Consider the following 27,973-nt stretch of genomic DNA (forward strand, 5'->3'; position numbering starts at 1 on the left):
TTTATCATAAGTAAGCTACATCCAACTCTCTTAATTTGTTTGATTTATACGACAAAAGAAATCAAAGAAATAATTCTTTTTGATTTGAGATATGCTGGAAATAACTTTTTAACTGAAAAACTTTTTAACAAGATTTCTCCAATATTCAACACTTCTTGTTGTAGATCCTTTTAAAGCAGGGGTTGCACATTTTTTGTAAAACAATACACACTAAAGTCTATTTTAAAATGATGAACAAGAGCTTTAAAAATTTAAAATTTAAGATTAAAAGAGTAATACATAAATACATACACAGTTTTCCTACCCAGCAGAATTTTAAATTTCTGTAAGATCAAATAAAACTTGGGATGTAATGGAACTTTTATCCTATATATGCAATTCATAAATTCTTGTGAAAAACTGTATTACACACAAGCAAAAACAAGTGTAGGATATAATGAATGGAAAACAAAATTAACAACATTAGCAACAACATATAAAAGTTTTATTTTTACATATATACGTTTTTACATATATATTTTTAACATGTATTATTTCCAGTCTTGTAATATATATATAATACAGTAAACTTATCCGGACACCTTTTCACCGGACTACATTCGACAGAAATGACATCTCTTTAACCGGACAATTTTTACCAGCACATTGGTTTAACCGTAGGAGATCGACAGAATGTGGGCGGTACTGAAACGACTGTTCTTGTGAGAAAGATTTGAGACCAGTGATTACATGTCTAAATACAATGCTCTCATAAATTTAAGTCAAATATCACAGTAAATAGTCCGTTTTAATGAGTTTTTGGGGACGTTGGCTTAACCGGAAAACCCGTTATCCGGACTGGCCTCGGTCCCGAGGAGTCCGGATAAGAGGGAGTCTACTGTATAATATCATTTTACAATACAAAATATAGTGTAACTGAAGTGAATAGAGAAAATTCAATCACAATTGTGTTATACAATTTTTACACAAAAAAAAAAAAACTAATAAAAGTAAGTGTTTGTTTCTTGTTTCAATTGAAAAAAAACCCACTAGTTGCCAACGCCTAGTTGTCATGTATATATCATAAGAATATTATTATCTAGTGATGTGTCAAAACCGAATCTCAAATTTCAAAACCATCAAAACTTTGGAAAAGTTTCTGTTTCGAGATTCAAAAGTTTCGAAATTGAAGATTTGGTATCTTTGTTTTTGAAACTACCGACATTTTTTGGTGTCATTATTGTTGTTTAAACACACAAGCTGGAAAAATGAATCAATTACCGTAAATTACATTCTGACCTAACAAAGGTACCTATCTTAAATACTAATAACTAGAATAGCGTACAATTAAGTTTTATACCCATATTTACTAAACACAAATAAATATTGACCACTAAATGTTCTAAATATCATTTTTATGTTTGGGGTCAGTAGTTTAATTTACTTTAATGTTTGATGTAGGTCAAAAATTATGTTTTTGTGTGTGTTTGAATTTAATCAATCACATATTTATGCTTTGTCAGGGCCAGGACTCAATTTCTTTCAGTTTTGATTGTATAATAAATATTTTATTATTACCCGTATTATTGTAGTAAAACTTTAACTAAAAAGGCTTAGTGTTTGGGTTTTGAGATTAGGGATTCAGGATTTGATTTATTGAGTTTCGGTTTTTGTTTTAGATTAGAAATTTCTGGTTTTGGCCATCACTATTACAATCATATATCTACATCGAATCATACATAGTAGTCTAGCAAGTTATATTACATTGTAGGCTTATTGGTAAGTTGGTAACACACTGTTTGTGGACCAATAAACTAATAAACACAATCACAAAATAACAGAATATGAAAAATGCCCTAAAAGTATTAGAATAAGCCAATAAGCTCAATCAACATATAACTACTACTCTTTACAGGCATATCGGTCATGATGAAAAATGTTCAGTTTATCCTTTTGGAACATAATTTCTACATACTACAATATATAATTTTCTTAGCTTAAACTTTTTTTCACCATCGAATGTTTCACACAGTCTTCATTCACTTCACCATTGTTTGTCACAGCACAGCACTGTTTTTCAATACTGTTGTTATTATATGGAGACACGTGTTCACTGCCTGCAGCTCTTGCTCGAGTGCTAAAGGCTCCATTTTACATCCCTGAGCATGTGATTTGTGATATCACCTGGTTGGATTAATAACCATCAGTACGTGGCAGATCACGGACGAATTATCGAAGTTGTTGGAGTCCATCGACATTATAGCGTAACCTGGAGTCTACACTACGATTTAGATGAAAGCACTGACTTATTCAAATACACTTTTTATACTGATTTAATACCAACTAATATTGAGAGATAACTTTGAATTTAAAAACACATTAAGGTATCTTACAAAGGTTACCTTATAGGTAAAGATTGATACTAGTCTAATGTAAACGTCAAGTACAACTGATGTAAGAGACTATTGTTTTTTCAACATGTCTTGGAAGTCTTTGTTTGAGAGAGGTTTACTCTGATGGCACGTGCCTGGCTGGGACTCATTGTGAACTAATTCCTCTTCTGACGGAGCTGGGGTGCTGCAAAAAATGCATTGAGTTTAAAAATTGCTCACATAATGTTCACAGTTTAGCATTGAACGAAAAACTGTCAATGTAACAAAATACACATTTTTGAGAAAAATCAATACTGTAATCAAATATTACTCACGTCTCAAACTAATACTTTGACCTTTAATGCTTGGAATTAGAAGTATTAAAATCATGAAAGCCTGGATCTCATAAATAATACATTGTACTTGATAACTATACATTTATTGACTCTATAACGACAATGATGGACATACAGTAGACCCTCAATAACAAGTTACCCTTGATAACAAGTCTTATTTTTTAATCCCTATAAGAGTCTTGTTATCAAGGTTGTACTGTACTACTCATTAGCATTGTAACAAGTGATGAAAACTGCATACTTCTGATTCAAATTCTCAAAAATTTACCTATATTATATAGAAAAAAATTTGGATGTGCAGACAAACCATTTATGGTATGCACTTTTGTAAACTATCCTCTTTCTAAAGCCATACTATAAACATTATCGAAACAATGGAGAGTATAGTTTGTCCCTTATGCGATGTAAAAGTAAATTCTAAGCATAAAGCTGTGTTTTGTGAAGGCCGGTGTTCTACGTGGTATCACAAGGACTGCATGGGAATGTTAGACATTCATTACGAAGAATTGACTAAAGATTCAGTTTCGGCTTGGGAATGCCCTGTTTGCCTAATCTTCCCCGCTACGGCTGATGTGTCATCTAAGTTAAAAGTCCCATCTGCTCCCGATTTAAACAGTACGCTAATCAGTGTACTTAATGAAGGAGCATCGACTCCAGATGTGATTCATCCAACTCCTCACTACAATTTCGACAAAACTTTAGATGATCTGAAGCTAGAACTTAGTCAGACAGATATATTAACAGATGAAACAGATAAATCATATTCTTTGAGAATGGCTGGCGAGATTGGTAAGGCTCTGCTAGAAGAAAATCGAAAATTGAAATCGGAAATTCTGTCACATGAAAATAATATTGCAACAAAAGACATGGAAATAGAAGACCTCCAACGTGATAATGATCGGTTACTCAACAGAGCTCACGAGCTGCAAGATATTATAGGAGAGCTTCAGAATGTCTTAGAACAGAACAACAAGCAAACTGAAAAATTAAAAGAAGAAATCATTAAGAAAACGAAATTCTTTGAAGAACATGACTTTGAACAGTTGACAGTCATTAAAAAGCAAGAAGAAGAGATCCAAAATTTTAAAAGACTCATCCGCAAACAGAATAATAACGTCGTAGAGAAAGATGACACTACAAACAATGCCTCACAAGTTGATACTGAAATGATAAGTAAAAGTATTAACAGTCTATCCAACAACTTCAAACTTTTAGAACATAGAATTTCAACCCTGGAATCCAACTCTTTAATTATGTCTAACTGTATAAGTACCAGAAATACAGAGCCGTCTACTCATCCTTTTTCATCAGACCCTGTAACTCCAGCGACGAAGAAAGCGCCTCGAACTCCACCATGCTCCGCCATGCTTTTAAAATGTAATGAAACGTTTGAAGATTTCTTTAGCAACAATATTGAAGAATTTTTAAAAAATAACAGCTGTTACAGAAAACATCTAACTAAACATGACTCAGTACGTTCCCTTGATATCGATGAAGACATGATCCAGACATCCGAGTCAAGTGAACTAGAAAAACAAGAATATATACATCCAACTCCAAATGACTGTGAAGACCAAACGCCTTTTTTAGAAGCAACTGTCAATACTCGGGAGAAGATGAAGATAAAACCACGAAAGAAAATGTCACGAATTTTCAGGAGAGCCTCAAGAACCTAACGATATTTCACCAAAATACTGACTGCATGGGGAATAAAATCGAACAACTTAATCACCTCCTCCATTCCACTTCTCCAGATATTGTCATCATCTCAGAACATGGACAAGATCATGATCGTCTGAACAATACGCGGCTGAGCAACTACAATCTTCTCTCAGCCTACTGTAGGACAAATATTAGTAAAGGGGGTGTTGCCATCTTCAAACACACTGACCTTGAGAATGAGGTTGAAATAATAAACTTAGAGCTCGCAAGCACCCCTTTGGTAATAGAAGTTTCTGCGGTTGCTGTAAAACTTAATAAACATGCAAAATTATTTGTTCTGGGCGTTTATCGTCCCCCAGGAGAGGGCAAGGATGCATTTGATCTTTCCTTGGAGACTCTTTCAAAAATTCTAGACCCTTGGGTGACACAGCATGACATAATTCTCATCATGGGTGACTTCAACATCGACTGCCTAGTATCATCAGCAAGAAGCAAACAACTGGAAGAACTCCTAACGACTTTTAACGTTCACCGATTTAAGCTTCCTCCTACAAGAATTTCTAAGGAGTCTTCAACATCGATCGACATGTGCTGTGTATCCTCAAATTTCATGCAAGAGGTTGACGTTCAAGTTATCAATACTGGAATTTCGGACCATACTGGACAATTGTGCAGTATAAACCTACCTGTAGCACAAACAAAACCTTGTATTTACTCTCTCCGTAGCCTCAAACCACATAACTTAGATAATTTAAAACTTCTTTTATCACTTCAAGACTGGACAACTATCTTAGAATACAGATGTGTTGAGGATGCCTACAATAGTTTCATTTCAATCATTACTTTAGCTCTTGATGCTACATGCCCCCGAACAATGTCCCGAAGCAAGAAGAAAAATCCGGTAAAACATGTTTACGATGATGAAGCCAAAATTATGAGAGAAGACTTCATTCGTGCTCAAGACCTCTACATCCTAAGAGGAAAAGAAGAAGATAAACTTCAGGCAAATCATTTAAAGAAAACCTACGACCTAAAGCTGAAATCGCTGCGTCGTACAGCCACTGCCAACTACATCTCGGAGTCCTCAATAAAGTCGAAGGCTATCTGGAATGTGATTAATAGTGAGCGGAAGTCAAAAGAGCTTGGACCTGAAAGTTGTAAATACCTCATGGTGGACTCAAACAAAGTAGAAGATCCCAGGAAACTTGCTGATTGCTTTAATGCTTACTTCACATCAGTTGCTGAAGATACATTAAAAAACATCCCTGACCAGAAGCCACGAATCGAACAACACACCCAACTTGATGTACCATTTCCCTTGATGTCGTTTCCACCTACCTCTAAGCAAGAACTGCTCAAGATTATCTGCAGTCTACACAACAAGACTTCCTCAGGCTTAGATGATTTTTCGTCAATCATGGTTAAACACTGCAAAGATGAACTAGTAACACCTCTACAACATATAATAAACCTAAGTATGTCCCAAGGTATTTTCCCAAGCAAGATGAAAAGCTCAATAGTAATTCCGATACACAAGAAAGGAAGTAAACACGACATAGAAAACTATAGGCCCATCTCATTGGTTTCTACCTTCTCGAAGCTTGTGGAGAAGATAGTTCTTATTAGGCTCACGGATCATCTAGAAATCAACAGGATAAGATTAAATTCTCAACATGGTTTCCAAAAGAATAAATCTACAGTTACAGCCTTGGTAGAATTGATTGAACACATTGTGGACAAACTCGAGAAGGGGGAGAATGTAACGAGTGTCTTCCTCGACTTGAGTAAGGCCTTTGATTGCCTCAGCCATAATCTGATCCTTGCAAAACTTGAAGAACTTGGTTTGCAAGGTGTTGCCTGGAAATGGTTTCAGAGCTACCTAGTGGGACGCAACCAACTTGTTCAACTACGACAGAAAGTGAATGGGAGAGTCTCTACATACAGATCAGAACTGCTTCCTAATTCAAGAGGCGTACCCCAAGGGTCTATCCTGGGGCCGGTGATTTTTATCCTATTCACTCACGATCTTCCATCACACATCGAGCCGTACAGCAAAGCATTAATGTACGCTGATGATACAGTCTTAGTAACTTCAAGCAATTCAGTTGAAGATCTAGAAGTTAACTCTTACATTGCCTTAAACCTAGCAATTGATTACTGTAACATGAACGACCTGGTATTCAATGCGGGGAAAACCAAGCAGGTAAACATGGGAACGAAGAGAGATGAGATTTCTGGCTGTCCAGATCTTCAGGTCACTGAATCATCAAAGCATCTTGGTTTGGTTATTGACAACAGGCTCTCATGGGTTGATCACATAGACGAACTATGCATGAGATTAAGCAGCGCAACCTTCGCTCTAAGACGCATCAAGTGCATTAGTACGACAGAAGCCCTAATAACATCGTATCACTCTCTCTTTGAAAGTCATCTTAGGTATGGCATTCAGCTTTGGGGAAGTGCCTCCCTTCACATCATCCAACGGGTGCTGGTCCTGCAAAAGAGAGCGTTAAGAGTCATGGCTGGCCTTGGCTGGAGGGAGAGCTGCCGAGAGCCTTTCAAACAGTGGAACGTTCTCACTGTGGTGAACATCTACATCTTGGAAGTTGTTTCACTCGCCTGCTTGAAGGGTCTCCCCAAAAATGAAGATACCCACCAGTACAACACTCGGCGCGCAGGAGACTTCAACCTTCCTGTCCACCACAGCAAGCGGTTTGAAATGAAGCCATCGTACAACGGAGCGAAGTTCTTCAACCTACTACCAGATGAAGTCAAAACTTCAAAACCTAAAATTTTTAAGACAAAACTGAAGGAGTGGCTGCTAGGTCGTCCATTCTACACGATTACTGAATTCACCAACTGGCGGAACGACTGAATATTTCGAACATTTTATTGTAAAGGAAGAAGAATGTCAATCTAATTGTTTGTATATACACTTTGTATTTTTGACACTATTTCAATCTTGAAGATTGCAAATAAAGCATCTCTCTCTCTCTCTCTCTCTCTCTCTCTATCTATTGAAAATTATTGTGTTATTTAATTGTTTGATTGATTTGATTAAAGAACCATGGGTTAGGCATGTGAACCGACTAAAGTTAAATTGGTGGAATGGAATGGGGGCACACAAATACAGCTCGTGACATCTAAGCTGGCAGTTGGCCTAGCGCGGGCAGTGTAGGCAGGAGGAGGGTGGAGGTAGGGAAAAGACCGGACTGCAAACATTTCCGCTACCTAACGGGGTTGACTCCCCTTGTATTATGTACTTTAGCGCCTTCATATGGGTCGCGAGGACAGTTGATGCAACCCGCATGACGGGACATAATGTTTTTGAAATAGGTACTAGTAGCGATCGGCCAAGTGCCAGATTAGATGTCACGAGCTGTACCTCTCATAAGCCCATAAAATGTTAAAGCCATGTCGGCAAGGAAGGTTATGGCAACAGTTTTGGGATAGGAAAGGTGTGATTCTTGTGGATTTCATGGAACGAGACATAACAACCATCTCAGTAAGGTATTGCAAAACAATTGCCGACAACGCCTGACCCCACACGGCAAATCAAACATAGTTCTGGAATAATTTAACTGGGTGTATCCGAGTCCTCGAAATGTGTCATCAATACGGATTACATAGGTTCACTCTGGCAGTACTCAGGTAATTTTATACTTTTTATGAAAACTGTGTCTTTGATTCATTTACGATTAGAGCAATAGAGCTATGAATTTCAGATGTGCCCTTAGTGGCAGCAGTTCAACTTTTAGTTAATTGTTCAAATCTGACTACTTTAAATTATATGATTGGTTTGGTATATTATTGAGTTCTGTCAGAAGAAACAAGGGAAACAAAAGACTGATTGAATAAAAAAGCACTGTGAAATAACAACAATTATAATAATTGCTACAGTCAAGCCATAAACGGCTTTTGTAGCTAAATTGTATGTGTTTTGTAAATTTGTACTTTTTGTAAGTAAATAAATCAAATCAAATTAGTTAAGAAAAGCTGTTTATTAAAGACAGTAATTCATTTATGTACTCACCCTAATTTCCTGATCTTAGGAACACTATCGCCTGTTGGTGAACTCTGACGAAACCCTACCCTCCGACTGAAATCATATTAGACATTAGAAAACATTAAATTTAAAGAATTAATATAGTACTAGGTACAGTACTCCTAGGATATATGGGAATTTATGTAATCAAACTAACAAAATAGTAACACTTACTTCTATTAACGAAAACAATTTTAAAGTACAATAGAACCCCTCGTATCCAACCTCGTCATTACCTCCTCCTCGGGATATCCGACCTTGTGTCCGACCGTCTACTCGATCACGGATGTTTCCGATATCGCGGCAGAAGATCGCTACTGTTGCCGAGACCATAAGATAAGCTCACGGGTGTTACCATGGTCGCGAGAGACAATTAAGCCTTGTTATCACGACGCGTGGAAGGGCGAAACCGCGGATATCCTTGAGCAGGGGCTCATATTGACATAAAAATGGAGTGGAATAATGAAACTATGATTGAGTTTTTGGACTTATATGAACAGTAAGCTGTAATTTGGAATCCACAATATTAACACCATAAAGACAGAGACCAAGTGTACGATGCGTGGAAACCAATTTAAAACTTCACTGACATGCATACATTTAAGCCGGTTGCTTCCATAAACCTTTTTTTTTTCTTAAATTAAATACATAATCTCATGTGCCATGCAAAGCACGCGCGGGATGAAAAACACATTTTTATTACTTAACCCTTTAACTACCAAATCTACACAATAAAGACCCCAAAAAAACCTACAAACAGGACTCAATGGCTAGGTATTTCCCTCCTAGCCCATCAGTGGATCATGAAATCTACGAACCAGGGAGATCCCTACGACGTGTCGTGAGAACGAGGCTTTACCGGTATCGCCAAGACCGCAAGTCATGTTCACAGGTGTTGCCGTGGTCGCGAGAGACGATTACTGGATTTGCTGAGAGAGCAAGACATGCTCACGGGTGTTGCCGTGGTCGCAGGTGACAATTACTGGTGACGCGGGACCGCAAGTTCCTCACGATATCCGACCTTTTGGCCGTTCCGACCATGGCCTGGTCCCATCATGGTAGGATATGAGAGATTCTACTGTAGGCCTAAATAATCTTGATAATATTCTATTTAGAACAGCAAATGCAAGACTGCTTCTACACTAGCGCAATCTGACCCTCCAGAATTGATGACTGGACCCTCAGTGTCTTTCTTCATGAACGCTTAGATATTAGTATGTTTTTTACTAAACGTGTAAGCGATGGTAATTTTGTGTGGAAAAAAGCTGATTTGATTCAAGAAAACATTATGAGGTCGGACTTGTTTCTTAACTTTTAGGTTGTTATTTTTTTAGGGTTTAGATTATTGTTTGATAATTATTTTGAATCATAAATGCATATTATTACTTTATTACTGCATTTTACTGTTTTTATTACTTTCTCCCCCTATACATACTAGGCCTATATAGAGAAAAAAGTATTGCCAAAATTTTTGAGTTTGAGTTTTGAGTGGTAATATCCATTTTGGGTTCCGCTGAACCCATAAAAGTGGTTTTTGAAGTGATGTCTGTGTGTCTGGATGTGTAGAGAGCTACAGACCACACTGTAGTCTGATTTTGATGAAATTTGGTATGAAGGTACTAATCCATGGTATCTCCAGACAATTTTTTAATTTTTTTGAAATTTTGATTTTTAATGGGGATTTTACCATAAAAACCCATAAAATAACGGAAAAATCAGATTTCTTCGAAAATGGCAAGAACAATTTTGATAAAAATTTAGTATGTTGTAGCCCTTTAGATTCTGAACAAAATGGTACAACTCCCATTTCTGTAAAAATTACGGTTCAAAAGTTGTTGTAAATTATGTTTTTTTTTTTTTATAAAACACCCCATAAAATAAGAGAAAATCATATTTTTTTAAAGAAACCGATTTTTTTTTATTAGTATGTGGTAATCCTTATAATTCCAAACAACATAGTGCAACCCCCCCATTGCTGTAAAAGTTATGGTTCAAAAGTTATTGTAACTTATGTTATTTTCCCATAAAAACTAAAAAAAAAAAAAACGGAAAACCGATAAAAAAATTGAAATTCTTCTATTATGGTCCTTATAATTTTAAACAAAATAGTGCATCCCTTCATTTCTGTAAAAAATACTATTCAAAAGTTAATGAAACTTTTGTGATTTTACCTATTAAATATCATAGTTATTCTCATCGCTTACCCATGATAAAGGTTGTTGACAAGTTAATGGGGGAAATTATGTGTCATATTGTTGATACCGTTTATTATTTTATGTTGCAACAGGGTTTTCACTTCAACTTAAAAATTAAATTCATGTCATAATAGCATTATTTGTGTCATTGAAAAGGGCCAGGAAAATTGTGGTGCTACGATTCTACAATTATGCCATAGCCACAATTCTTTTAATTCTTATTCACACTTAAGGCCCGTGTACATGAGGCTAGTATTAGCTGCTAATTGATTAGCGCTGATAAATTAGCTCCGTGTAAACTGTCTATTAGCGAAAAAAATTACTAGCGTGCTTGCGTTTTACTCGCTGCTAGTCGTTTTGAACATGTTTGATAATACTAGCACTAATAAGTGGAGGGGGTGGTCACGTGACTATTAGCGCTAGCGAAATAGCGCGCTACTAGCGGGGTGTTTGCACCATTGCACCTCTGCTAGTGCTAATCCCCATTCTCCACACGCCAGTGCCAGTACAGTTGTTGTTTGTCTGTCAAGATAAAAGTGGTTGTTGATTTAAAGGAACCGAAGACATTTTGTACAAACTGAAATGACAACTGCGACCAATGAACACTTCACTTCTATGTGACTAGCGCTAATAATAAGCGCTAATAACTAGCCACGTGTAGATGGACATTTTTGACCTAGTGTGCCCAGCTAGTGCTAATAGCGAATATTAGCTGCTAGTAAACTAGCTACAAATCAAATCAAATCAAATCAAATCATCTTTATTCAAACTGTACATACATACATGAATAGAGTCACAGAAATAAGAACTAACAAGTACATTATGTTTCTTATTTTAACATTATTTTATTTACATACATTGCTAAATCTATGCAATACAATCCTTTATTAATGCTGTGTATTTATGAATGTAGTTAAAACTTTTTTTACTCTTTTGGTTAGTTAGTCCTACATAACAAAAGGCTAAAGACAAATTTATTAAATTCGCTCACCAGTCACTAGATTTTGCAATTTGTATTTTTTTCTTCTTTATCATTGAAATTATTTTTGTAAATATATACCTACAACCAGCTCTAGTTTGCTGGTAGCAAATAAGCTTGATTATAGGATGGATTAATAGAGCTATAAAAAGAAATCTTCTATAGAATAACAAGTTTTATCTTGGAGATGTTTTCTTACTAATTTCCTAAATCCCTTTGTGTGTATATTAGTTTTCAGATTTGATGGTAATTTATTAAGAAATTTACATCCGATTTGTGTTGCTTTCTTTGAGAAAAAAGTGAGGTTATGCCGGGGTATATCTATTTGATCTCTGTTTCTTGTGTTATATACGTGTATATCTTTGCGAAACACATACTTATGAATGTTATTTTTGGCAGAGATAATGCATTCTAAAATATACTGGTCATAGACAGTTAGTATATCTAATTGTGAAAAGTAGTTTCTTACAGATGTTTTAGGTTCCAGGTTTAACATTATTCGCAAAGCCTTTTTTTGAAGTTTAAGTATTTTATCTAGGTTTTGTGCACTAGTGCCCCCATAGATTGCTAGACCATATGACAGATGTGAGTGTATATGAGCAAAATAAATACATTTTAGTGTTTCTAGATTACATAAAAATGACATTCTTTTTAAGGCGTATAATCCTGAAGAAATCTTTTTTACTAAATGAAGAACATGAAGATCCCAATTCAAATGGTCGGACTTGTTTCTTAACTTTTAGGTTGTTATTTTTTTAGGGTTTAGATTATTGTTTGATAATTATTTTGAATCATAAATGCATATTATTACTTTATTACTGCATTTTACTGTTTTTATTACTTTCTCCCCCTATACATACTAGGCCTATATAGAGAAAAAAGTATTGCCAAAATTTTTGAGTTTGAGTTTTGAGTGGTAATATCCATTTTGGGTTCCGCTGAACCCATAAAAGTGGTTTTTGAAGTGATGTCTGTGTGTCTGGATGTGTAGAGAGCTACAGACCACACTGTAGTCTGATTTTGATGAAATTTGGTATGAAGGTACTAATCCATGGTATCTCCAGACAATTTTTTAATTTTTTTGAAATTTTGATTTTTAATGGGGATTTTACCATAAAAACCCATAAAATAACGGAAAAATCAGATTTCTTCGAAAATGGCAAGAACAATTTTGATAAAAATTTAGTATGTTGTAGCCCTTTAGATTCTGAACAAAATGGTACAACTCCCATTTCTGTAAAAATTACGGTTCAAAAGTTGTTGTAAATTATGTTTTTTTTTTTTTATAAAACACCCCATAAAATAAGAGAAAATCATATTTTTTTAAAGAAACCGATTTTTTTTTATTAGTATGTGGTAATCCTTATAATTCCAAACAACATAGTGCAACCCCCCCATTGCTGTAAAAGTTATGGTTCAAAAGTTATTGTAACTTATGTTATTTTCCCATAAAAACTAAAAAAAAAAAAAACGGAAAACCGATAAAAAAATTGAAATTCTTCTATTATGGTCCTTATAATTTTAAACAAAATAGTGCATCCCTTCATTTCTGTAAAAAATACTATTCAAAAGTTAATGAAACTTTTGTGATTTTACCTATTAAATATCATAGTTATTCTCATCGCTTACCCATGATAAAGGTTGTTGACAAGTTAATGGGGGAAATTATGTGTCATATTGTTGATACCGTTTATTATTTTATGTTGCAACAGGGTTTTCACTTCAACTTAAAAATTAAATTCATGTCATAATAGCATTATTTGTGTCATTGAAAAGGGCCAGGAAAATTGTGGTGCTACGATTCTACAATTATGCCATAGCCACAATTCTTTTAATTCTTATTCACACTTAAGGCCCGTGTACATGAGGCTAGTATTAGCTGCTAATTGATTAGCGCTGATAAATTAGCTCCGTGTAAACTGTCTATTAGCGAAAAAAATTACTAGCGTGCTTGCGTTTTACTCGCTGCTAGTCGTTTTGAACATGTTTGATAATACTAGCACTAATAAGTGGAGGGGGTGGTCACGTGACTATTAGCGCTAGCGAAATAGCGCGCTACTAGCGGGGTGTTTGCACCATTGCACCTCTGCTAGTGCTAATCCCCATTCTCCACACGCCAGTGCCAGTACAGTTGTTGTTTGTCTGTCAAGATAAAAGTGGTTGTTGATTTAAAGGAACCGAAGACATTTTGTACAAACTGAAATGACAACTGCGACCAATGAACACTTCACTTCTATGTGACTAGCGCTAATAATAAGCGCTAATAACTAGCCACGTGTAGATGGACATTTTTGACCTAGTGTGCCCAGCTAGTGCTAATAGCGAATATTAGCTGCTAGTAAACTAGCTACAAATCAAATCAAATCAAATCAAATCAAATCATCTTTATTCAAACTGTACATACATACATGAATAGAGTCACAGAAATAAGAACTAACAAGTACATTATGTTTCTTATTTTAACATTATTTTATTTACATACATTGCTAAATCTATGCAATACAATCCTTTATTAATGCTGTGTATTTATGAATGTAGTTAAAACTTTTTTTACTCTTTTGGTTAGTTAGTCCTACATAACAAAAGGCTAAAGACAAATTTATTAAATTCGCTCACCAGTCACTAGATTTTGCAATTTGTATTTTTTTCTTCTTTATCATTGAAATTATTTTTGTAAATATATACCTACAACCAGCTCTAGTTTGCTGGTAGCAAATAAGCTTGATTATAGGATGGATTAATAGAGCTATAAAAAGAAATCTTCTATAGAATAACAAGTTTTATCTTGGAGATGTTTTCTTACTAATTTCCTAAATCCCTTTGTGTGTATATTAGTTTTCAGATTTGATGGTAATTTATTAAGAAATTTACATCCGATTTGTGTTGCTTTCTTTGAGAAAAAAGTGAGGTTATGCCGGGGTATATCTATTTGATCTCTGTTTCTTGTGTTATATACGTGTATATCTTTGCGAAACACATACTTATGAATGTTATTTTTGGCAGAGATAATGCATTCTAAAATATACTGGTCATAGACAGTTAGTATATCTAATTGTGAAAAGTAGTTTCTTACAGATGTTTTAGGTTCCAGGTTTAACATTATTCGCAAAGCCTTTTTTTGAAGTTTAAGTATTTTATCTAGGTTTTGTGCACTAGTGCCCCCATAGATTGCTAGACCATATGACAGATGTGAGTGTATATGAGCAAAATAAATACATTTTAGTGTTTCTAGATTACATAAAAATGACATTCTTTTTAAGGCGTATAATCCTGAAGAAATCTTTTTTACTAAATGAAGAACATGAAGATCCCAATTCAAATGGTTATCCACAATTAAACCTAAGAATTTTGTGAATTTTATTGTCTCTACTTGACTTTGCTCTATTGATATGGACAATTCCGGATTGTCTTTATTTTGCACTGTTGAGAAGAACATTTTATTTGTTTTTCCATGATTTAAAAATAAACTGTTTTCTGAGAAATAGGATTGAAAACATTTTAATTGTTCATTACACACAATTTCAAGATCATTATAAGATTTAGATGATGTTATTAAATTTGAATCGTCAGCATACAGAACTAACTTGCTATTGCTACCATTGAAGCTTTTTAATATAGAGGGCATTCCTTGCACATAGCACAAGAATAACAAAGGCCCAAGAATAGAGCCTTGTGGAACTCCATGTTTGATGTTTATCATTTTTGAGTTATGTTTTAAGATTTTACCAGTTGTTTCAGACACAATCTCAACATACTGTCTTCTATTAGAGAGATATGATTCAAACCAATCTATATAACGATTTGTTATACCCAGATTTTGCAATTTATTTAAAAGTATTTTGTGTGATATACTGTCGAAAGCTTTTGTAAGGTCCATAAAAATACCAACTACTTTGTTTCCTTTATCAACTGCGTCAATTATAGTGTCTGTAAAATCCATTAAAGCAGTAGTTATGGACTTGCCTTTTCGAAAACCATGTTGCTCATCATCAAAGAAATCGTTATTTACTAAATGATCCACAACACGGTTGTACATTACTCTTTCATATATTTTAGATATGGAAGTCAACAAGGACACAGGTCGATAATTTTTTACCTCAGTTTTTTCCCCTGTCTTGAAAATTGGAATAACTTTAGCAATTTTTAAACTGTCAGGAAAAACTCCAGTTATTAAAGAGCAGTTAATTATGTGTACAATAGGTTTTAAAATAGATTTTCTGACATATTTAATTAATTTTAGTGGAACCTCGTCATGACCACAAGATAGTTTATTTTTAAAAGATAAAATTATTTTACTTATTTCATTTTCATTTACTGGGCTACAACGAAATGGCTTTGTTATTGCATTTTTGGGTAGGTTAGTTCCTGTAGCTGAGTGTGAATTTAATGCTGTTTTTTGTATCAATGTTTCAATGGCTCCAATAAAATGATTATTAAAAGTGTTTGAGATGGTTAAGGGATCATTTATAATATTATTCTCCTTTTTCAAAACAGTGATTGAACTATTAGACTTATTTGCATTTATTCCTGTTTCCTTATTTATTATTTCCCAAGTTTTCTTAGAAATATTGTCAGAGTTTTTAATTTTTCCATCATAAAAGCTTTTCTTCTGTCTTATTAACTTATTTTTATAATCTTTGCTTCTCTGCTTACAAATATGTAGAAGCTCATTATCACCTGTACATCTGGCTTGTTTTTTCAATTCCGCTATTTCATTTTTTTCATGTATCAGATTTGAATCCATCCAGTCATTTTTGTTGTTTGAAAACCTTTTTACACGCTTTTTAGGGAAAACTAAATTAAAATTATATTGAAATATGTTGTCAAACACTGTAAACTTATCTTCTACATTAGCGATATACAAAGGTAACCAGTTTTCATTATGCAACAACGTGTTAAAAACATTCATATTCCTTTCTGAGAAATCTCTCCTCTCAATATACTTAAAATTAATTTTTAACTTATGGTCTACGGGCACATTTACTTCTAAAACCTGGCCATCATGATCGGAAAGAGCAGTTATTATTCCTGTTACATTTGTTTGAGATTTATCTAAGTTAGTAATAAAATTATCTATTGCAGTTGCTGAATTGGGAGTTATTCTAGTAGGAAAATCAACCAAATAATGAAAGCCATTCGCATAAAGAATGTTTTTAAAATCTTTAACCTCTGCTTTTGAACTCAAAACATCAAAATTAAAATCTCCAGCTACTATAAAGTTGGTTTCATCCTTCAAATCAAGTAAAATTTCTAATAGCCTATCTAATCTAGATAGAAATTCAACATTTTGCATTTGAGGTTTTCTATATATTCCTACAAGTACAAATTTAAAATTGTTCACCTTATATTTTGCTATACAACATTCAAAAAGTTTATCCTCTGTCAAATCATCTATTTTTTGTAAGTTCAATGATTTAGCTTTCAAACCCACCTCTGACAATATCACCACTCCTCCCCCAGATGTGGTTGTTCGACTGTATTCTGAAGTTACTGAAAATTTGTTTAAATTAAATCTCTCCATTTCACATTTTGTCATATTATGTTCAGTTAATACTATTATATTAGGTTTAATTTCTTCTAGAACGATCTCTAAAGATTCCTTTCGGGAATCCAAATGTTGAATATTTTGGTGAAAGATTTGTAAAAGATTTGAGAATTTAGAATTTTTTTCAGATGAATTTAAATTTTTAGACCTATTATGAATTTTTGAGCTCAGGTCAGATTGATGACATTGGTCAGTTGTGAGTTTAAATTACATGATTGGGTCTGGTGAGGTTTTTCCGACTGACTATTACTATTGCTGTTGTTATCAAAAATACCCTTATTCAAACTATTATTATGGTTTTTTTCTAAGTTAGAGCTATTTACAGACATTTCTTTCAAAGCTTCCCCCTCCTGCGCACATGACACTGGACTGACCATGATTTTATCACCACACACATTATTACACGGCAGGTTACTCTTGGCAATGTTTGAGAAGATGTCTCGCAGGTGATGTATGAAGTCTGGGTGGGACAGGCCTCCTCGCAGTTTTCTGCTGGAACGTTCATCGCATGTGACTATTTGAATGACTGCTCCTGTGATCTGCTGAAATTCTTCCAGCTTAGCTGCGAAGTGTTGTACTGGTACCTCATCACGTACACATCCCATTGGGGAGCAAAATAGGTATTTTAGTCCTTTTGTCCTGAAATCTTCACATAAGTCATTGAATGCTAAATCATAGTCTTTTAAGTTTGGTTTGCCGTTGTAAACAGACTTGGTTACCAACCCATATACTGTAGTCCCTCCACTGATTTTCTGGCATGTCAAATGGTTACTCAGGCGGTCGGAAGCTAAAGGTTTCCCAAATTGTTCTTTAAAGGCTTGCGCTACACCTGCACTCATTTGTTTGTTGCAATTTAGATCTGCTGAAATGCAATGACTAAATGCCACGAGAGAATTGTCTTTAAATTTAGAGAAAAAATCCCTCATGTCAGCTTCAATAACATGAATTCCTTCAAGTGGTAGGTTGGCAGTCAGGTGGTCTCTTTCAAAACAATTCTTTTTTTCTTTTGCATATTCATCTTGCTGTTGTGTTGGTGCCTGTGTAGAGAAATGTGTAGGGTGCAAACTGGTACTATTTTGTTCACTAGAGTTCTGGATATGATCAGAGAGCAAATTCTCCTCCTTATTTATAATTTTCTCTTCTTTGTTTTCGTCCATCTTTGCTCTTCTTCGCCTCTGATTGGAATTATTTAAAATTGCTGCTGAGATTGCCTTGCAGAGTTTGACTTTCCCAGATCTATTAAAGTGCAATCCATGCCTAGTGTGATCCTTAATATTCAATTTAAAATTGTTAACAGGTATTATGTTGTCATTAGTTGTTGTGAGCTGTTGGATGTGTTTATTAACACTTTTATTGATTCCAATTATGGTCCCGTTCAGTGCTGGCCTGTCAAATCTTTTCGGTATGCCTGGAACTAAGATATTTGTTTTCTTAGAGACCTCATTGATAAAAGTTAAGTCCAAATTCACAGATTGGTTGTTCTTATCTGTAATGTCATTTGTACCACCGACAACCACCACATAATCTTTGGTACTGAAGTCTTTTGACAGTTTCTCAGCATCTGAGGTGATTTCTCTCAGTGGTGCGCTAGGCTTTACTATAGATGTAACACCATAAGCACTACCCAGCTGGTCTTGAAGCAACTCTCCGCACTTGCGTCCATGACTATCAGTCAACAGCAGTACTCTATGCTTTTTCTTATGAGGAACAAATGATTTTTTTGAGAGAGACGTGGGCAGTGCTTCTGATCTAAGTGGCAGTTCCGATTTATCCTCACCCACAGTTTTCAGAACGCTGAACCTGTTGGAACACTTAACGGTTTCATTTTGCTTTAGTTTAGTGGCTTTAGGACCTTTATCTACTAATACCCAGTTATTTTTCGGGATTTGGCAGTTGCTTGCTTGTGTACTCAGTGAAACCTTATGTTGTGTCAATAAAGATTTCACCAGCTGTTCAGAAACACTATTTCTGTTTGCCAAAAGATAAGCAATTTGAGATCTTTTTGTAACTAGTTCCACTGCAGTAAAATGTGTAGGAAATTTGAGGTTGGTTAGATTGACTATTGTATTGCCACCATAAAGTAGATGACCAATGACAAGGTCAGTAATCGCAAGAATGAAAACACCGCAGTCGTAGCTATTTTGTTGTTGGGGTGACTGCTTTACTACTAATAGATCAGCTTTCTCTCCTGGAGTGTGATACAGAAAATTGTAGAACTTATTTGCAAGAGTCTGTGCAGATTTCAGATTATAATTCTTCATAGAGTCATAGTGAAAAAACTTGGCATTATTTTTATCAAAAACTAAGAGGCTCCAATGTGATCCACATTTCAATGGTTCTGTTGTTTCATTGTTTGTTATGTCCATTACATCTGTACTATCATTAACAGGAATAAAAATATATTTGGCTTGCTTGATATTCAGTGGTTCCAAAACAAATTGATAATCTTCCAACATTTTTACGGCCTGGCAGATAACAGGGTTTAAGCACATTATTTCATTGCTTTTTATTATACTGTTACTTAACAGTTCATAATACTGTCTAATTACATCGTCAACTATCCAGTTAGGTCCCAATAAGCTCACAACATTTCCAGTGCCTATTTTTTCTTGAGTCTCATTGATGTCAATTTTGTGTTTATCTGTGGTCATATCAGCCACGATTATTGGGGACTGTAGATTTGAGCAAATTATCGGACTGCTCGTTGCTGGCATTGTTGAGAGTGAAAGTGCTGTGGTGTCAAATTCAATATTGCTTTTTTCTAGAGTGGTGTAAGAATTATTTTGATTTTGTGATTTATTGAAACTAGTTTCAATTTCTTTTAGAGCTTGTATGTAATCTTTATTTTTTCTCTTACCAAAGCGTGATTTATTTTCTATAAATAAACAAATGTCAATTTCTTTGACTGTAGCTGTTTCTTTGGTTCCATAAAAGTACACCTCATATTTAGGTAACTTATTGCTGGTATCTATGTTTTTTATCAGAGCAGGCCAGGGTGAATGTCCTCTGACCTTAGCAAATACTTTATCACCTATATGGAATTTGTGCTCCATTATAATAACTATTGTCCCTGCATTGTTAAATATACCAGTACCCCTAAATATTATAAGTTATATGGTTCAATTCAGTTTTACAATAAGCAAACCAAATATCCATATATTTTAACCATATATTTAGTTCTCTAGAAAATCAAATATTATAACATAAAAGAGACATAATCAATTTACAAAAACGAAGCGCACTTAAAATAGTTGTAGGGTGATAGGGTTATATTTTTATTTTACCAAAGTAAATTATTGTAAATTGTTCCTTTCCTTAAAATTCTGTTAAATAAAAAATAGAGGTCAATAGGTTTACACAGACTCAGGAATATTGCCTGCTAATTGACAAAATATGCCCACTGATAAGAGATAAGACCTTTTAGTTCTGTTTCACTGTTGGCCTAGGCACAATGACCTTGCAGTTTATGTTGATTTCTCTGCCTATCTTTTAGTAAGTTGATAATCTCAGTTACAGTGGTTCACTTAATATTCACTGGAGACAGTTAAGTGCACTTTTTGTTTATAGCTGTTATATCATACATGTAGATTATTTACCTAAATTTCATTGTAGGTTATGTGGTGTTATTTGCATGCTTCTAAAGAAAACTTTTCACTAAAAAATGCAGTCTATCCATTCAATTTGCAATAAATTGGTAAGACTTGATTATACAACACAAATTTTAAAATAAAACCTCTTTAAAACTTAGAAAAATAACAATTTTTAGGATCACAAACAGTCAGTGCTGTATCATGTTAACCTCACTTTTTCAATCTTTGAAGGCTACGTGTACACGGGCCTTTAATTTTCATAACTCTGATAGCCTCAATTTGCTATGAATACTTTCGGACTTATAAAATGTTCGGACTAATAAAACAACTGCCTCCAAACTACAACCCCTCAGAACTGAGAAGATGGGAACTAAGCTACCAATGGTTCACCCACTCTAGAAACCCACCAAACCTTAATAAAAGATAATCCCCATTCCTCACCTTTCATGGCAGGCTAGTGTAGATATATTTTTTATATATGTGTGTACATGTGTAAATATAGTGGATTATTCATAATGAGTTAACATATTCATACATATGCAACAGTAAAAACAATTTTTAGACTCTTCAACTGTGTTGGCAACCCTGAAAGGTGTAATAGATTCAAATTGTAACTGAAATTGCCATTTCTCCAGTGGATGAAAGAGTGATCAGTGACCACGAAAATTCCTACTTCTGTGATATTTATTTTATGTGTCTCTATGGACTTATTTATTCCTGTCAATTTCCAAATAAATATGTCATCAGACCTTTGGGATTTGAAACATTTATAAACTCCTATAGTTCTGATGTGTGTATACTCTTCCTATGCTCTGACAAATGAACCAAAGGAATAAATATCCATTTTGTTTTTGGTAGTGCCATTTGTGTTTATTATTGTGTGATTTATCAGTTAGTTGCATTTATTGAGGAATAATTTACATTGGTATACCGATACAACAGAAAATTACAGGTTCATTAAGCGTCTTGGTAAGACATTTGCCATAATATTGTTGGCAAGAAAATACCAGTATATTTCTTTACTAAATCAAATATAGCAGCTAATCTATAACAGGAAATAGGGCACTTCAAATGAAGGTTGTTCTAGAGAAAACTAGCGCTCACATGCTCATTCCAGTTACTTCCATGCATTATTCAAACCTTAGAGAGTTTCTGGCTTTTATCGAGCTTGAGGAAAAATTATGAAAATTCCATTGGAGCTATGTGAATATTAATAATATTATCCACAGAACTATGGTATTATTTCAGTTTTGTTATCAGGCTTACAAGAATTTCTTTGGGGCTATTAGAATTAAACGTGCATCGAAGCTTTAGTTATCAGAACTATGGGAATTCCCAGGGAAAGCTTGAGTACAAGCATAATTGCAGTGGCATCACAGCGTGTCATAGCAGACCTTAATGACAAATGGCATGGTAAATAAATATGCGAGTGGCTGTTATAACATTAGAGTAGCCGTTGAGACACTACAGCAACCATCGCCGTTTGCAGTCAACAACCAAATCACCTGATTGAGTCAAGATACACGATGTTCAAGAAACTTTTTCATAAAACAATTGTGAAAAGTAAAATGCTTTCAAAATTTAACCCTTCCCGGACGGGTGACGGATATATCCGCCTAAGTCTTTGTCGATAAAAGACGGGTGGCAGATATATCCGCTTATGGTTTTTGATGTTCCGGACGGGAAGCGGATATATCCGCCTTCTCTTCAGACAGACTGGCAGGTGCTAGAGCAGTAACCAGACGTTTCGCGGTACCAAGGTGCCACTTTCCTGCTCATTCCATGGCATTTAAATGTAAAAATTTCATGTGGAATAAACCATTCATTCATAATGAATGACATACATAAATTCATTACCAAAGTACAGTCTAGACATTTACAGAACCGTAAAACCTCAACACAATTATTAAAACATTGTTCTAAGTTTATGTCAGTAAGCTGCCTATTCAAATTAGCCTATATCAATATGTTGGATCAAAATGTTAACTAGTTTTTAGCTATTAAAAAATTAAAAATAATTAACCAATTTAGGAGAAAATAGTTTTCCTTAATCAATTACTTACCTCATATGTGTTCTTTTTGGCGCTTTGGGCTCATCCCGTGCAGCTAATGACCTAGGAACAAACGGGGTTTTATTTTTTGGTTTTTCTTTTAACTTTTTGAATAGTTCCGGTGGAATCTGTGGACCAATATTCGGGATCTCACTATTTAAATTGTCAGGGAGGGAAGATGACCCAGAACTATCAGCAGGGATTTTGCTTGATGATGGCCCAGTTTTTCCCTTTCTTGGCAATTTTTTCACATTCTTTCCTTCATTCTTCTTATCGTTCTTTTGTGAAATAAATCCCAAACGGCTTTTAACTTCCTCCCCAAACAAATCACCATCTTTTATCTTTTCATGGACAGTTTGTGCATCTTCCTAGAACCAAAAAATAGTTTTCTGTTATAGCTACATTATTGTACAACTTATTAGTTATAGCTTTGACAATGTCTATTGCAATTCTGTGTCTAATTACAATTGAGGATTATAATTCAGTTCAAATACTGATGCACTTATTTATAATAAAACAAAATTCCGCTACATACAAAAAAGTTTAAAGATCATGTAACATCTTTGGGAAAAATATTTTATAAAACATTTCAAGATTATATTTTTTAAATACTTTTATTGTACATTATTTTACTATTCACAGCTTGTTGGTTGCTTGTTTTATAAGTGGTAAAATAACCATTCCCAAATAACGGACGCGTTGCAGAAAGTCAACAGTCCCGGAAGGTCAAATAATTTATACCTGTGCCGCTAGGTCAAAAACTACAATGTTTGCAGTGTCTGTAGATCAAAAATCCCAGTAAGTCAAATAGTACAGTCCGAGCTAAAAACGTGGTCTATGTTAAAGCAATTGACTTATTGGGAATTTGACCTAATGCAACAGCAGTTTTAATATAACGAAATAAGATAAAATATAAGTTCAGTTTCGCTGAGTCAACAGTGCCGGAAGGTCAAAAGTATAATCTGTTAAAAACAACGATAGTCCTCTCGACGCATGACTTCAATAATTTTGTGTTTGGTGTACTTAAAGTTGTGCTAAAATTTTGAAAATTGGCACAGAGCTTCTTGGTTAGTCCTACTCGATGACTAATTTGTTGGAACTTTAAACTATTTACCGATCTAATTAATAAAAATTGATATGTATGGTGAAATAGTTTTAAATCGTGATTTCTAACATGAAAAAGTTAGCATGCGAGATTTTTTTGTTGTTTTTGGGTTAGAGAGGTTTCGTCTGTGGCAAAGTTGTAGCCAAAAGTGTGACGCGTAAAATATATTTTTTTTAATTTTTTACAATCAGTGGTTCAATAGATAACTTGGGTTGAAGAGGATGGCAAATTTAGCATTTCGCAATGCATGGAAAGAACTACATCGTACGATGCGACTGCTGAGTGGACTTTTAATTTACAGTTCTAAGAACAAGAAAAAGATGAATATACAGATCACCAGTACATTCATATTATTTATAAAACATCTTTCTGTATTACCAGCATACATTTTTTCACTTATAAGAACACATCATAAACAGGGTGTTAAAAATAAGCGGGGAGATACTTTACCTAGAAATTCCTTGGGTCAAAATAAACAGAAAATCAAGGATAACATTTTTTCCGAAATCGTTTCGTTAACCAGATATCCACCATTTTGTATTTTTTACATACAAATATTTATCTTTGCACTTTTCCAACCAATGTTTATGAAACTTGGTATGTATGTTAAGGTAGGAGAGACCCATGTTATAAAAAAAGATTCATCTCGATTCACCCTAAAATTTCAAAATTTAACACTTAACTACAATATAATATACTTTACTACACCACAATATTTACGTATCACCATAAATTTTTAACAAAATAAAACGTTAACATTTTTAAAATCCAAAGTAAATCAATATAATCTTTCTCTTTTGAAAAATATATTTAAAAAAAAAGGCGATGGTAAAATAACGACAGGCGAGTTTTGATCTGGGTGTTTCAGGTTTGAATCTAGGAGGATTTAACATTAATTAGGTAACATTAATGTTTAATCCTCCTAGGTTTGAACTGATTGAGAGGAATACATGAAACCGAAGGGGGGAGGTAGCAACAAGTGCACTAGTATTTACTAGTGTCCAATTACAATTTGATGGATTTAACCAAAACATTTTCTATTTCACTTATTTTCAGCTGTTAAATTTCAAACGATACGTTTTAGCGACATCATTAACGTTATTATCATCATCATCATCGTTTGAGTTTGGGTTTGCGGCAATGTATTTTTATGAATAAAACCTTTAATTTGATACCAAACTTGACCTCTGCTGCTATTAATTGACTGTATACACTATTAATTAACAGCTGTGTCTAAGGATTATGTCGGCCTTAGTCACAAACAGGACAAAAAGATCACTCCACTCATCCCTCACTCATCTCCATTCATACTTGGCTTAAAATGCATACATTTGTATGGTCGCCATTTCAAAGCAACATGGCTACATTATCAATGACAAACGTGGAAAACCTTATACGAGTGTGAGTAAGTCCGAAAACAGAGTAAGTCCGAAAACAACTCTAAAAAACAATAAGCAATAAATTGCAAGAACCGTTGCTTATATCATTGGGTATACACGTATGTACTGTACTGACGTGTATACTCAATGCTTATATCGAACGAATGTACATCGTGAGAATTTCCATTAGTTGTTCCATTTAGTTGTGTGTCCATTAGTATAATAATGTAGTTGACTCTTTTAAAGTCAGCGGAAATTGTGACTGTTATTACCCTTAAAATAATGTTTGTGTACTACTTTGCAATCCTACCAATGCTTATAGAATCATACGATTACAATTTTCTGGTTAGAATATGTCGCATAGAGTGGTGACTACTGTATCTTTTTGGTTTGCTTGTAAAACAGGATCAACAGAGATTTTCCATCGACTTAAACAATACGATACTCTCAAATTGTTCATTGCTATAACAAACTATCACACAGTTTGATGAATATTTGTGTGTAAACCACATACAGTACACCTGTATTTTATCTATTTTTCCTTTTATTTTTCCAAGACTTTATAGAAAATCACGCATTACGTGATCAGTGAAGAAAGGCTGTATCCCATGTGTTTTATAGGTAAAGAAGTAAAGAAGAACACTGCTTCAGGTCAGAGCATTCAGTTATCATCAGCAATTGTAATTCCCGAATCAGTAACTGAATCAATAGTCAATTATGTTAGGGTTTGTTGATTTATAATGCACTTTACATGCTCCATTTCCATTTGATAGTTTATAATAATTTACTCGGAATCTATAAGACACCTTTGGCTTGTATTAAATATTGGGTTGGGCCGTCTAGTATTTTGAATACAATAGGGGTACTCGTCAAACAGTTAAATATTATTATTTCTACGAATTTAATGGGTAACTTTAAAGATTAGGTGGAATTTCTAACAATACTTCACCGTAATCAGCAGCAAACATACATAAGGAATTCCAGTTATTGTAACAGACCTGACAACATAAGACCTGCAGACGAGTCAACGAATATGCTGAAAAAATAACGAGATAAGTGAGTGTAAAGTGACTATTTATATCCGGTCGTCATACGCCACGAGACATTCCGTCAGTGAATGGGAGGCCCACACAAGGGTGAAGATAATGGAATAATTTGCACAGGTCCAAGAAAAGTACCTACTGAATTCTCGAGTCCCGAAAAAGTCAAGTGCCCAGAATGTCTTATACACATACAGAAATTCAAGTCCTCAAAATATTGCAATAGTGTATTTTCGTATAAATTCTTGAGACCCGAAAAAGTCAAGTCAACAAAATGTCTTATACACTTACATATATATGAATTTGAACGGATGGTGTTTTTGGCCTCTAGGGACTCAAAACGAAAAATTACATCGGTCCTGGGTCCAGGTGTTGCCATGAGTACTACGGTAATAGCTTATTCCCTATGTGCAAAATTCGCTAAAAACCTAATAATTCTATAGAATAACTAGCTGTACCCGCTGGCTTTGCCCCGTTTAACTAATTAATTTTCAAGATGAGCTCGTTCGCATGGCTCAATCACGTCCTGGTTGAAGTTCGTTCGCTACGCTCACTCACCTTTAGGTCGTTCGCTGAGCTCACTTGCCTTGGGGTTAACTCGCCTCCAGGTTGAAGTTCGTTCGAAACGCTCACTCAGCTTTTGGTTGCAAATTAGCTGTTGTCATAAATTGTTTAATTGACACAGCTGTTAAGATTCATTAATTCCTTTTAAATATGAAAAATAATAAGGTTAACATGGGAAACTCCAGAGCCACTGGGGCGAAGCTCGAATGCCCTATCATAATAAAAATTACTCAGTTTTCCTATTTAATTCCCAAAGAATCGGTGTATCGAATTTCAGCCTCCTAGGTAAATGGGAAGTGGGAGAATTAGTGATGATGAGTGAGTGAGAGTGAGTGTGTCAGTGAGGGCTTTGCTTTTTATAAGTATACATAGCACATTCAACCAGCTGTTAGTTAAAACAAATCGATGATTACAAAGAATACTTAAAAAAATAATTTGAACATCTTACTACTGTATTTTACTATCCATAATTAATTAATCTGCCATCCTCGTACCGAAGAATTAAATGTATCAATGGTCAGCATTACACATAGTATAAATAAGCCAACCATAAGTATGTATTTGAATTTTCTTCCAAATGCTGAATTTGTGTCACAAATGCTGAATGTTACAGCTGTTATGTTAAGCAAATTATATTGTACTAAAAGCTAGCTAGAAGCATTGACTTATTGGAGAAGGTTAGCATCGGCTGCTAGACTTTTTAAAAACTAAAACTTAATTTATAAAAAACTGGGACACTAATTTTAAATTACAGCTTTGAAATTCCCTAGTTCTCAAAATTGTCTTTCTTTCAACACAAAACTAATGAAAATCCATCGTCTGGTTCATTCAGAATCGTGAAAAAACCCCATTTACGTTTTAATAATACATATGATAGTTTGGACAGGTTTCAACCCTTCCGAGGCGTAATACATTTACACAGTTTATATGTAGACTACATTATAAATCATAAAATAGTTCTACAATTAAATGGATCTCCTTTTACAAACGTATATAATAACCAGAAATTTTCAGATCGTCCTCGCGGGTATTTTATGCCACAAATTTTGACGAAAGGCTATACCTATTTACAGTGTTGACCAAACAGTTGGCAAGAAGCATTAATAGATAA

At 34.4% G+C, this 27,973-nt stretch overlaps 1 protein-coding gene across 1 annotated transcript in view; it reads right to left on the reverse strand.

Annotated features, from left to right (window-relative positions):
• Positions 1–967: 967 nt before the first annotated feature.
• LOC128984787 (uncharacterized) overlaps positions 968–27,973 on the reverse strand; it is a 60,705-nt gene continuing 33,699 nt past the window's right edge. The window contains exons 15-17 of the mRNA XM_054404157.1: positions 22,787–23,142; positions 8,403–8,468; positions 968–2,556 (exon numbers count right to left, since the gene is read on the reverse strand). Of these exons, the coding sequence (XP_054260132.1) occupies positions 2,442–2,556; positions 8,403–8,468; positions 22,787–23,142 (537 nt within the window). The 3' untranslated portion in view covers positions 968–2,441. The remainder of the gene's footprint in view (positions 2,557–8,402; positions 8,469–22,786; positions 23,143–27,973) is intronic.

Source organism: Macrosteles quadrilineatus, unplaced genomic scaffold (genome assembly GCF_028750875.1).
Source record: "Macrosteles quadrilineatus isolate MER2022 unplaced genomic scaffold, UCM_ALF_1.0 Scaffold_1__1_contigs__length_201487025, whole genome shotgun sequence".
NCBI lineage: Eukaryota > Metazoa > Arthropoda > Insecta > Hemiptera > Cicadellidae > Macrosteles > Macrosteles quadrilineatus.